Consider the following 13,987-nt stretch of genomic DNA (forward strand, 5'->3'; position numbering starts at 1 on the left):
GCCCAGCAGTTGACCTCTTTATCATACATACTCTGGCCACTCATAGCTTCTGACTTCCCTGACATGAAATGAGTTCACCGGGCCATGCTGAAAAAGAGCTAATAAAATTTTCACTCTGGAAGGAACTTTAATGATCCGCTAGCCTAGAAGTTCTTAACCTGGAGTCCATGAACTTTTAAAAAAGTATATTTTGATAACTACATTTCAACACAATTGATTTACTTTATAATCCTATGTATTTTATTTCATACATTCAAAAATATTATTTAGAAAAAAGGTTCATAGGTTTCATTTGACTGCCAAAGGGGTCCATCAAACACAAAAACTTAAGAACTTTTGACCTAGCCCAATCTTTTCATTTTACATATAAGGAAACTGAAGTCCAGAGAGGTTAAATGACCTGCTGAAGGTTACACAGCCAGCTAGCGGAAGTCAGGACCAGAATTCAGGGGTTTTGATGTCCAAATAAATTCTGTCTCTCTCTTTGCAATAAAACAAACGAATGAATGAATGAATGAATGGACAAGCAAACAAACAAGCAAATGAGTGAATGAATGGATAAATGATCTTATTTTTACTGACATCTTTTGTTTTTATATCACTTTCATTTCTGGATGTATTCCTTCCCCTCCCTTGCTCAACAAGCTTTTTCATTAAAATAAAGAAGTGGGAGGGAGGGCGGGGAATGTAGTTCAGCAAAATCAAACATCAGTTGTGTCTGACAGTATGAGCCACACTCTATCTCAATATTCTCCAACCCCCGCAAACAGGAGAGGGAGGTGCATTTTCTTTATTTTTTCCCAGGGTCAACCTTGGTCATTACAATCACATGGTGTTCAGGTATTTTTGTTTGTTTGTTCTTGCTGTTTCATTTCTTGACATAGTCATCTTTCCTCTAGCAAATTTCATCGCCTTCATGTCACTTCTAAAAAGCAATGCTCGGGGAAGGGGAGGGAGAAAATGATACCATCCTTCACCAGCACAATATTTTGTGGGCAAGTTAAAAGAATAAAACTACAATTGTTCCCTTTTCTGCCAGAAAAAAATCCCTTATTTACAAAGAAAATGTTGTGCTTACAGACTATCTATGAGAAGCTGGTACTTTCAGAGAACTAGAAAACTGTTGCTTCTTACCTGTGAATGGTAGAGGTATTCCTCATATCAAAGCTAGAAGAGTTGATCCTTTCCAGGAAAGCATGGGCCAGCTTTGGTGTGATGTCATAAACTGTATCTAGTTGTTTGGTGGCATTGTCATAGCTGATAAACAGCCCAATCTAATGGGCAGAGATCAGAAATCAGGTCATGAGGCCCCAAATGCCATAATAACAACAACAATAATATTAATAATCATAATAACTGCTGACTTTTATATAATGTTTATTGCTCACAAAATTCCTTATCTATAGTATCTCATTAGATCATCACAACAACCCAAAGAGGTAAATATGAACAAGAATTACTATTCCCATTTTTCAGCTGAGGAAACTGAGGCTTGGAGGGATTAAGTGACTTGTCCATGGCCACATGTCAAGTAAACGTTGGAAGCAGGATGTCCCTGGCATACTCTCCCTCCTCCACTCTTGACTACTGACCTTCCTGGCTTCCTTTAAGTCCCAACTAAAAATCCCACTTTCTGGAAGCCTTCCCCAGCCCTTCTTAACTCCAGTGTCCTCCCTCTGATAATTACTTGCTATTTATCCTGTATATAGCTTGCTTTGTATATATTTGTTTGTATGTTGTCTCCCCCATTAGATTGCAAGCTCCTTGCAGGCAGGGACTGTCTTTTGCCTCTTTTGTCTCCCCAGCACTTAGTACAATGCCTGGCATATAGTAAGTGCTTAATAAATGTTCATTGATTGATTGCTATTTCTACAATCTCATGATGCCTCTCTTGGGCTTAGGTGCTTAGTACTTGAGTGACCTTGGTCAAGACTATAGACCCATTCTTCCTCATCTATAAAACAAGGTGATTGGCCAAGGTCGACTCTGGGATCCTTCTCATTCTAAATCTACTAATCATAGAGAACGGGGGGGGGGGGGGGGGTTAAGAGCACTTCTCACTCTCATTGAAATGGGTATGACAGCATGAATGGAATCTTACACTTACCTCAACAGGACTAATTTTTGTAATTTCTTCAAATGGGAGATGAACCATGTATCTTCCCAAAATCCACAGGTTTTCTGCACTAACCCATGACACAGAGTCATCTGCCCAGTAAAAGAAAATACTAGAAATATTCACACAACTTTGGAATATTCACAGACATCTTTGCTGCCAATAATGCATTGAGTTAAAATTTACTAAGAGTTTACAGCAGGGTGTAAGCCACAGTTGAAAGAGCATTGCCCCTGGATTGAGAAGGATTTAAGTCCCAGCTCCGCCATTTAACTATGCAGCAAGTTACCTCCTTTCTTTGGGCCTCAGTTTTTTGTTTTTTTGGTTGGGCAATGGGGGTTAAGTGACTTGCCTAGGGTCAAACAGCTAGTAAGTGTTATATGTCTGAGGCCGGATTTGAACTCAGGTCCTCCTGAATCCAGGGCCGGTGCTCTATCCACTGCACCACCAAGCTTTCCCCCAGAGCCTCAGCTTTTTTGTCTCTAAAATAAGGAGGTTAGATAAGATGTTTTTGAAGGTCCCTTCTAGGTACAGGTGGTAAAGTAGATAGAGTGCTAGACCTGGAGTCAGAAAGATTCATCTTCCTGAGTTCTAATCTGGCCTTAGAGACTTATTAGCTGTGTGACCCTGGGCAAGTCACTTAACCCTGTTTGCCCCAGTTTCCTTATTTGTAAATGAGCCAGAGAAAGAAATGGCAAACTGCTCCAGTATTTTTGCCACAAAACCCCCAAAAGGAGTCATGAAGAGTCAGACGTGACTGAAAATGACTGATCAATAACAACAAAGTCTAGGTCGAATGTTCTGGGAAGGCATTGCCATAGGTAAAGTGAACTACAGGTTTTCAACACTTCAGGGAATTTCAGTTCCTGCATTCTGGACCCTTTTAGTGTTATGAGCCACACTCATCTGTAATGGAATATCAGAGCTTCATGCATCAAACAAGGGGATTGGACTAGATGACCCTAAGGTACTTTACCATTTAGGATTAATTAAAGGTAACATATCACTACATGGATATTTCTGTATTAGCATGTTCTGCTCTCAGTTAAAAACATCTGAAAACTTGGTGAAGTTAATGTTAGGATGTCTGTGAATGTAGGATGTCTCACTCACAATGAGTGCTCTTATGAAACTCTAAGAGTAAATGTTCTTGAACCTTTCTTCTGGTAAGGAAGAACTTAACTGATCACCATTTAGAGAGATATTCATCTGCTTAGAACACTAGAGTTCACCAAGAAAATTGTTTCTTCTGATTCATTAAGGTACTAAATTGTAACTGAGCATCCTGAAATTCAGGCTAGCAGATTCCTTCAGGGTCCCAGGTTCCACCTGTTGCTGCCTATGTATCCAAAGCAAACTGCTCATTAATTGAAATTAACATCATCACTAAGTTGTCTTCATAGAGACCAGTTTTGTGATTCTCTAAGAATCTCAGGGATATTATAAAATAATGAAAAATAATAGTGACACACATACACATCTATATTGTGCTTTTCAATTACAGAGCATTTTATATGCATTTCCTCACTTTATTATTACGACTTTTTTGAGATACGCAGTAAAACTATTAATATTCCCACCTTATAGATGAGGAAACTGAGGCTCAGAAAGGAAAAATGATTTGTCCATTGCTACACAGCTTGCAAGTGGCAGAAACAAGACTCAAATGCCCGAAGTAAATTATTTTAAATTAACTTCGGTTAAAGATAAAATATGTTCCCTGAAGGACTTTTAAGAGGAAGGTGTCAAGATCTCCTGAAATCAAAAGCAATTAAGTATCATAATTCCAAGAAGTTTTGGAATTACTGGTTTAGATAGAAAATGAGTTGTCAGTATGAGAAAAGTTGTTCACACCCACTTCTTTAAAGCAGTTCATGTTATAAGAAGGATTTAATTAATTTACAAATGATACATAAGCTATGGCATTTTTCCACTGAATGCACTCATTAACTATCAAGAAGTTTTGCTCCCTTAATCACTGGTATAAATGGTCCCATTATTTCTGATTTATGATGGAAAGTACAACAAAGTACAAAAAGCTTGGATAGGTAATAGCTGATGCAAAGAGACAAAGAGCTAAGCAAGTATTTTTTTTCTCTCCTTTCCACGGAGGGGATAAGCTGGTATTTAGAAAGCTTTCTCTCTTTCTAACACAAAGATAAACCCCATGGCAATGTTCTGTAGACTTTTGGTCTTACTGGTTGAGTTGGCAGATTTCTGTAAAATTTGAGTCATCCAGGAGTAGAGTGCCCTCTGTGAACGAGCAGAGATCTTGTCATAGAGATCTTTAAACACCGAGGACCTAAATGACCAAAACAAATGTCAGCAGAGGAAAGAAAAAGATGGAGATTCACTTCCCATCAGGTTGCTCTCCTGGACCTCATCATGATCTCTAGAAACTCATGCTCCTGCAAGATCACATCAACTCTGAAACTCATATGCCCTTCAGTACCCCCCAAAGCCTCTCCCTCCCTCTGATTAGAAAGAGTAGAGAGTAGATATTGGATATTGGAGAGCTCCTTGAAGATCTTCTATTTAAGGATTATGCCCAGGAGAGCCATCTCATCATTTTCCATCTGACTGTAGGACTTCTTCATGAACCCCATGCTGGGTATCCTCCCTTCCCTCTCCCCTTTTTTATGTGTCATCCCCCATTAGATTGTAAGTTCCTTCTTATGATGAAAAATGCTAAACATCTCTAGAGAAAGAACTGATGGAGTCTGAATGTATATTGAAGCATTTAAAAATTTTCTTTATTATTCTTTTTTTTAATCTGTGTTTTCTTTTGCTGCATGGCTAACATGGAAATGTTTTGCATGACTGCATATGTACAATCTATATCAAACCCCTTCTCAAGGTATGGGAGAAGAGGGAGGGAACTTGGAACTCAAAATATTAAAAAAACAAATGTTAAAAATGCTTGTTCAAATGTAATTGAGAAAAACAAAAATTAAACATAAATATAGCCCTCCAAAAATGTTAATTAGTACAGGAAATCAAAGCACTAACAAGATGGAAAAATACAGGGAATAAACAAAAGTAAACCCTGCCTCTACACACACACACACACACACACTCACAAGGATTATAAGATCCTTGAGTGCAAGGACTATCTTTTGCCTTCCTTTGTATCTCCAGCTCTTAGCACAGTGCCTAACACATGGCAGGCTCTTAATATATTTTTATTGACTGACTGACTGATTGACTACATAGGTTCATTCAATATAAAGTAGGAAGGGACCTTAGAGATAAGCTAATCCAACTCCCTTATTGTACCATTAGAGAAACTGAGACTCAGAGGGAAAAATGACTTGCCCAAGGTCGTATGATGTCTTAATGGGAGAAGAGAGCAGGTATGCAAACAGATAGGGGAAACTTAGAAGAGTAGTGAATATAAAAGTCAGCCTCAACAGAAAGAATCCATTTTTTCCTCCTGGAGGAACACTTTAAACCATTATAAGTTATTTATTCCTCCAATGTAAATGAGTTTCAGATCCTTTACTAAAATTAGTCTTTGACTAGAAGGAAAGGATTTAGGCATTGACCACCTAAGGGGAATCAGGGAGGGAAACACTTCAGGAAAGGAAAAAGGAACAGAATGACATAGCTAGAAGAGTCACTGTAGAAAAAAGCTAGAATAAGACAGAAGAGCTGGTTTCAAATCCAAGTTCCTTCACTTACTAGCAATATGACCACGAACAAATCATTTCACCATTCTGGGCCTCAGTTTTCTTCACTTGTAAAATGGAGTGGGGAGCTGACATGGTTGGACAAGATGATCTTTAAGATCCATGAAAACTGTAATGGTCCGTGAGTTCTAGATTAATTATACCTACATTGTAATTTTGCCTAGAACTGAAATCTTCAAAAAATGGTTCCTGATCCACTCTATGTCTTCTCATCACACACACACACACACACACACACACACACACACACACACACACATTCTAAGTGCAATAAAACTTCATTTATTCAGCTCTCCTAGTTTGGAATTCAAGATAATTTAGGTCTGAGTTTGTTAAGCAAATAGAGAAAAGATTACTTTTCTCCCACAGTCCTCTATTTAAAGAAAGCACAAAGCAGCTGGAACCTGCTTAGAATGACAAGCCCAAAGAGCAAGGTTGTTTGGAAGCCTCTAACTCCTAACCTCCTCCATCACTGACTTAAGCCCAGAAGCAACGATCACTTGGGGCAGGTGAGCTGGAGGGATTAACCTTCTGAGGAACTGTTGGGCCTCCCTACAAAAATAAGCAGGTTTTCAGTAACGAATTGTTTGAATTTTGCTTAGTCAATTGTTATATGTCTTCCCTTCTTCCCTAAATTGTAAGCTTCCTAAAGGTAGGGACCATGGATAAAGTGCTGGTCCTGGAGTCAGAAAGACTCCTCTTTGTTAGTTCAAATCCAGCCTCACATACTTAGTAAATGTGTGACCCTGGACAAGTCACTTAATCCTGTTTGCCTCAGTTTCCTCATCTGTAAAATGAGCTGGAGAAGGAAATGGCAAATCATTCCAGTATCCTTACCAAGAAAATCCCAAATAGTGTCACAAAGAGTTGGACACAACTGAAAAAATGACTCAACAACATCAACGTCTTATATGTCATTGTTCTTGGTGAAGAAAGACAATGTTTTGCATAGAGTGGATACTTAATAAGTGCAAGAAGGTTATCACCTACTCTGTCATAGTACCATGCTAATGAGATCAGAATCATACTATGTTTATTCTCTGTCTCATAGCTACTGTAGCCTGAACAACTAGTCTCATTCAACTGACGAAAGATACACGGCAAATCATCACAACCATAAAGAGAACTCCAATGTTTTATGTCCTACTGATGATGCCAGTAGCATAAGGTCTATATATGGATAGGAGCCTTCTATTAAAACTATACTGTATTTCAGCTTAAAGATTTTACTCAAACTTACTGCAGATCCAGTACCCCTTCCAATCCTAATTCACCCTCTATCTTCCAAATGATACTCCTGTGTAGCCTAAACTCCCCACCACGATACTCATCTCTTTCTCATTAAAGCCTTGGACTCTGCCCCTGGTGTTCTGGGCACTGACAAACATGCATTTACTTTACAGTTATCCCTTTCACATCACAACTTTCCCCGTCATGGTTTCTATATATCACAGGTTGGTACGAGAAATTAAATGGGAATTTTTTGGGAGTTTTGTGGAAGCAGCAGATGACACGTGAAGACTAACAGATGACACAGAAAAAGTTTAGAAACTCAGAAATCCATTAAATACATGTATAGTATTATATAATATCAACTCAAGTTTTATAATAAGGTATTGTAAATAACCCATAAAAGAAAAAGAAAAAATTCAGACTTCTTCTCTGGTACAAAGGGAGGGCCAAGAAATTTTACATGGATTTTCCAGATTGGGGGGAGGGGACCATGCCCCTAACCCCTGCCCCTCCATCCCAATGTGGAAGGGATAACTGTACTTTCTGCAGTACTAGGTCTTCAAATCACTTTCCAGTCATTTCCAAATTGCTGCCCCACCACACACTTTGGTAGCCTCTCTTTATATGTTATTTTCCTCCATTATAGTGTAAGCCTCTTGACGGCAGGTGTCTTGTTTGCTTGTATTTGTATCCCCAGCATTTAGCACATTTAGCACAAATAAATAGCAAGTGCTTAACAGATGCTTTATCTTTCTTTCACTCCCAAGACCATCTGCTGAAGAAAACAAGGCACTCACAAATTCTTAAAGGAATCTTCCTGAAGGTTTCTGGGAAGGTTCCCAAAGATCTCTGGCTGGAGAAAGCTCCCAGGGGAAACCCTTAGCACCCGTCCTAGTATATCCACACATTCAATGGAACTCATGACCAGGAAGCATTTCTCTAGGGTGATGAGGAACAGAGTTCGGTTCACCCCAGGTGTCTGCAAAGCATGGTACTGGATTTCCTCCAGATCAATCACTATGTCGTCCAGCTCCTGCAGAAACCAAGAGAGGAGAGAGAGGTGACCTGTTGGCTTTTGGTATGTTCTGATTAGTTGGATCAGAACCCTTGGGGAAATTATACTTTGTGGGAAGGGAAATAGCAGGGAAAATCAATGCAACTTGGTTTAGAGATATCTCAGTTCTGCCAGCATCTACTCTTAAGAATAACACAAGAAAGTAAGTTGAAGTCCTTCAGAATCAGGATCCATCCAGCCTTCTAGGTTTATTATATAATTATTCTCTTTCATGTACTCTACTCATACTCAACTTCTGCTGACCTCCAATCTCAAATCTCCAATTGTCTTTCTGACATCTCAAACTGGATGTCCAATAGACATCTTAAATTCAACATGTCCGAAAACTGAACTTACTATCTGTCTGTCTGAATCCTCCCCACCTCCTACCTTCTTTATTACTATAAAGGGTAACATCACCCTCCCAGGTCCTCAGGCTCTCAAACTAGGAGTCATCCTGGACTCCTCACTATCTCTTAGCCCTCATATCTAATCTGTTGCCAAGGCCTCTTGACTTCACCTTTGCAACATCTCTCGAATAGGCCCCCTTCTTTCCTTTGATACTAACACCATTTTAGTATAAACCCCTATCACCTCAGTGCCTGCAATAGTCTGCAGGTGGGTCTGCCTGCCTTGTCTTCTCTGCACTACAATCCATTCTCCATTCAGCTACTAAAGTAATTTTCCTAAAGCACAAGTCTGACTATGTCACACTGTCCCTCTCAATAAATTCCAGTGGCTCCCTATTGCCTCTAGGATCAAATACAAAATGCTCTGTTTGGCATTCAAAGGCCTTCATAACCTAGCCCCCTCTACTACCCCAGTACCTCACTCCCCACTACGTACTCTTCTATCCAGTGACATTGGCCTCCTGGCTGTTCCTTGAACAAGAACCTCTCTCTCCCCCAACTAGGCATTTTCTCTGGCTGTCCCCCTTGCCTACAATGCTCTCCCTTCTTACTTTCATCTTCTGACCTCCCTGGCTTCCTTTAAGTCCCAACTAAAATCCCATCTTTTGCAGAAGTCTTTCCCTACTCCACTATATTCTAGTGCTTCCTCTGAGGTGATTATTTCCTTATCCTGTATATAGCTTGTTTGAACATATTTGTTTGCTTGTGGTCTCCCATATGAGATTGTGAGCTCCTTACTTGTCTTCTGCCTTTTTTCATACGCCCAGAACGTAGCATAGTGCCTGGTACATAGTAGGCATTTAATAAATGGTGATTGAGCGATTGAGTTCAGCAAAACTAGCCTACTTGTTGTTCCTGACACAACAATCCATTTCCTACCTCCATGCTTTGTATTGGCTATTTTCCATGCCTGGAATGTACTCTGTCTTCATCTTTGCCTCCTGGAATACTTGGCTTCCTTCAAAGCTCAGCTCAAATGTCATGTCCCATGGGAAACCTTTCCTGATGGCCCCAGTTGCTAAGGTCTCCTTTCTATAGGCATGTGTGTGCTGCTAAATGTTTAATAACAGCTGTCTCCACAGAACACCCACTTTTTAGTTTAATTTGCATTATTAACATTATTGCCATCACTTTCTTAAGTCTATACAATCAACAAAACAATAAATCAAGCCCTTGTTTGTAGTTTGCTGATTTTTGAGGTATAAATGCTTACAATAAAAATTTAATAATGGGCTCCTAAGTACAAGCCAACTTCAGCACACCATGGCTCATGAATATATGTAACACAAGAGTTACCTCATGGAGTAAGTATGGGGTAAATAAGTCTGTCTTTCCCCTGTCCCTTTTGGCAGCTTCTTTAGTAAAGAGAATAATGGGACACTTAGTATACTTTAAAAGGAGAGAAAACATCTCCCACTTTCTTCTTCCTTTCTTTCGAGCATGTGGCTTGAGACTTCAACAGCTCTTTCATATGGGGGCCACCAGAAGGGGGCAGGAGAAAGCCTAGCCCACGATCTATTAGATGGCCACCATTAACCTGTGACACTTTATTTTCCCTCTTCAGAATGTAAGCTCCTCGAGGGACTTACTTCATTTTTCAGTCTTTTTATCACTAGCACCTAGCATAGGGCCTGGTATTTAGCAGGGAATTAAATGCTTGTTGATTGATGATTAAGGGTTGAGAAACTGAGAAATCAAATTGATTTTACTGATTCTATTTTGTTATTGATTCTATTCTGTATCACTGCTGCCATTTTGTATAACTGCCAAAGTCATGCTTCTTTGTCTTTGAGGTAAGTTCAGAAGTACATAGGTTCAGAAGTTCAGTTTTTCCATTCTGAGTGAAGTTTAAAAGTTCAGTTGCCCTATAAGTCACTTTAACTAAAAGGAAATCTGTTATCATTATACCACTAGCTGTCCTTGTACCATTAGAGGAATTTTGTTATCTATACACCATTAGTTAGTCTTGCAGATGGACTCAAACAATCAGCATTTCCTAGTGACAAGATGAAAGGAGAAGTTGTTGTTAGGGCCATATTCCCAATTTCTAGTCACTTATATTGTCTTCTCTATCTATGATACCCCAAGCTTTGTAACCAATCATATTGTTTTCTGTTGCCTTCTAGTTTTTGAATGTTCTTCCTTTTACCTATAAAAATTATCTGTCAGCCCTCATTCAAGGTCTTAGCTTGCTGAAGAGGCTGAGATCCTATTTACTGGCAAATTCATGCTTTGCTAACAAATTGATCTTGCTTAGAACTTTGTACCTCAATTTATTTCTATGACAACAGGCATTGCTTATACAGCATGATATTTTGCTTGTTAAATGATATGTGCTTCTATATACTTCTGACATTAGTATTCAAGAACTTTGGGGAAAATATGTTCTAAATTTTAGAACACCTCATGGTGTCTTCTCCTTAGCCAGTCCTGAAGTCAATAAATTTTGCCTTGTGTAGAACCTTTATTTCATCCTTTATCTGATCAAAATAAGTGAATAGTTATTAAGCTTTAGTCTTACACAATCATCACCACAACGTATTTAGACAAAAATTGAATCATTTTCAGCTAACTCATTTCTAGGGGAGTTATCTGTGATGAAGGTAGCCTTTATTACGGTACAATCAGGCAGATCTTAGAGATTCTTTTCAAAATCTGACTGGCTAATTATCCTCTTCAACACCTTACTCCAAAATAGAAAATTTTTCAAGATCTCTGTCTTTCTGACTCCCAAGAACCCTCAAACTCACTCACTCTTTACTGCCTACATGAAAATCGTTCACAAGTTACTTTTGAATGGGCTAGAGCTGGTAAAGTTTCCCTTCCTTTTTCTTTCCTTATTCTGTTCCTTATCAGAGACTCCCCTGGTGCTTTTCTTAGTTCCTGAGTACAGGCAAAAGAGAGAGAAACCCTTTTCTTAAACCCAGTAGCTATTTCTCTTTCAGTACACTTGGGTAACTGTAGGAAAAGGAGAAGGCAGATGCTATTTATTATTCCCTCAAGGGATAAGGCAGGAATTGTATCAGGTATGTATTTGTATCCCCACCACAGAGCACAATGACTGATTCACAGTAGGTGCTTAATAATAAAAGCTTATTGTTTGCCTGCGGCATCCCTGGTGCTGAGGCAGACTCAGTAGTTTGAAGGACCTAGTTCCTCTTTATCTCTAGGTCCACTAGGGCCCCCTTACCAATCGGCTCTTTTTGTCTTCAAACAGGTACTTCATGGCAGTCTGTAATTGCTGGTCATCAGTCTGTCGGAAATCTGCCAGCAGCTTCTGGGGCTGGTACAGAAGGTTCTCCAGGTAATTTTCCATGGTAGCCTGAGAATGAAGGGGATAAAAGCAAATTGACCCAGGACGGATGCAAGGATGCCTTTCAGATTGGCTAGTCACCATGCTTTTCAGTTTCCCTAGAGGCCTACATTTAAAGAAAGCACAAAGCCAGTAAGGCCTGCCACGCATTGCAGGACTCACAATCAGGGCTAGCTTAGAAGCCTCTGTCTCATCACCCCTCACATGATCCCAACAAGAGATGTAGGGAGCTGGAGAGAGTAGATATGGATCCCTTTTCCTTGGGACAAGGAAGCAGGGATACTATGGTCTTTTCTAGTTGACATGGTTACTTCTTGGGAGACTGTTTTGATTCTTGCTTAGACAGGGCACCTCATTCTTCCTGGATTTTCTGGGGAGGGAAGCTCATATTACAGAGGTTTTTGTTTTGGATTCCTTCCTGCAGAGGAAGGACAACAGCCAAAAAAGCTAACTGTACTCCACACAGTCAGGACACAAACACAGAGAATACTGCCCCTCGAATAATCCCTCCTTCAGGTCATCCCCCTTCCCCTCCCCCCCAAAAGAAGAAAAATCCCCACAGGATGAATACAAAGGAAATAGAAAACAAGTTCCAGTGCCTCAGGGAGTTTACCATCTAAACACATAGGAAAACACATGTGCATATAACAACTACCAAAAACAAGCCACATCTAACACCTCACTTCTTTTCTGTCTACTTACCAGGGCATAGTTTTCCCATCTAATCAGTAATACTACTCTCAAAGGGAGCTCCCAGAAGATCCTCCCTAAGCCTAGCTACTTCTCCCCGAACATATTTGGGTCACTGAAGGAAAAGGTCAGCAGAGCGAAGGAGACGCTATGTGTTGTACTCCCCAATTAGAAGGCAAGCCCCTTGAAAACAGATCGTTTCTCTTCTGTATTTGCATCCCTACAGCTTGGCACAATGCTTGATACATAGTAGGTGATTAAAATCAATATCTGATTTCAGTGGAAATAATCACTACCATGCACAATTCTTGAAGAGTCTTCCTAAGGCTGTGGGAAGCCTGGCTGAGAGCCCAGGAGATAAATTTAATGGCGGCGGCAGCTACAAAATTTTCAAGGATCCAAGTCAAAGAAATGGGTCCAGTGATACGACTATGCCTTGAAAGTGAGATTACACAAACCTGAAGACTGCTCACAGTAAAGGCAACATTTCGTGAATGGAAATAGGCCATGAGTCTTTGGGATAGGTCCGAGGTCCACACATTAGAACTTTAATTGGAAACACAGAGAAGACACAGGTCAAAGGATCTGTTGTGGTCAATTACTGATTGCCTGAGTTAATGGGAAACAAGGATGTGGAGAATAAGGGCAATGAAAATAAATAAGTCAGTAGTAGAATATCACAAGAGGTGATAATAATGATGATAATGATAATAATAATTCACCAAACTATTCAATAATATAATAACAATCCACTAAAATTAAGATGAAAGCCTTCCAGTTTAAGGGAAATCTAGTTTGGTAGTTTCATTGCAGCCCCATCTGTGATCCTATTTTGTGACTTTATTAAAAATGCATTTAGCTCCCACGATATTCCACATCCTGTGAAAGACACCGACCCACACCAACCTCATCTTTCTTTCCCAAACCTATAGTTCTTAGAGTAATGTTCTAGAATGTACAAAACCTTGTATTCTTTGTATTACCTCTGAAACTGGATTAAATCCAGAAGAGCTGCATGGGGAAATAAAACAGAAAGACAGCTTAAAACTGAATCACCGCAGAGAGATCAATGTTGCAATTGCGTTTGAAACCATAATGAGAAGCAAGCAAGATCCCATGGAACATATTACCATTCAGATATCTTCCCTCTATTATTTCTTCCTAGAAGGCACAAGAGATAAAGTCAAGTATTATCCCCCAATGTTAGTGTGTTACAATAGAAGGAATTTTGATTAAAAGAAGATTGAATACTCACTGCCATTTTCTGCAGTAACGGATGCAAATCTGTTTAAAAAAAAAATCCAGTGAGCATGTAACTATAGTTGGATTATTCAACCTTCTAAAATATAAGCGTACCATAAATGAAAAGCAAGAAGAGACATATGAGGGTAATTCTTGATGAACTGTTACCACAAATACCAACCTGTACATAGGATGAGACATTTAGAATAACTCTGAAAACTTCAAACATAATCACCTGGC

General features: G+C 39.5%; 1 protein-coding gene across 1 annotated transcript in view; it reads right to left on the reverse strand.

Annotated features, from left to right (window-relative positions):
* Positions 1 to 13,987, reverse strand: part of LOC114051892 (otoancorin-like) — an 83,360-nt gene that overhangs the window by 69,168 nt on the left and 205 nt on the right. Inside the window, exons 2-10 of the mRNA XM_027874277.1 lie at positions 13,761 to 13,789; positions 13,636 to 13,666; positions 13,489 to 13,516; positions 12,964 to 13,051; positions 11,693 to 11,824; positions 7,836 to 8,071; positions 4,315 to 4,418; positions 2,108 to 2,208; positions 1,135 to 1,274 (exon numbers count right to left, since the gene is read on the reverse strand). Of these exons, the coding sequence (XP_027730078.1) occupies positions 1,135 to 1,274; positions 2,108 to 2,208; positions 4,315 to 4,418; positions 7,836 to 8,071; positions 11,693 to 11,824; positions 12,964 to 13,051; positions 13,489 to 13,516; positions 13,636 to 13,666; positions 13,761 to 13,789 (889 nt within the window). The remainder of the gene's footprint in view (positions 1 to 1,134; positions 1,275 to 2,107; positions 2,209 to 4,314; positions 4,419 to 7,835; positions 8,072 to 11,692; positions 11,825 to 12,963; positions 13,052 to 13,488; positions 13,517 to 13,635; positions 13,667 to 13,760; positions 13,790 to 13,987) is intronic.

This window comes from Vombatus ursinus, unplaced genomic scaffold (assembly GCF_900497805.2).
Source record: "Vombatus ursinus unplaced genomic scaffold, bare-nosed wombat genome assembly UNPS02014807.1, whole genome shotgun sequence".
NCBI lineage: Eukaryota > Metazoa > Chordata > Mammalia > Diprotodontia > Vombatidae > Vombatus > Vombatus ursinus.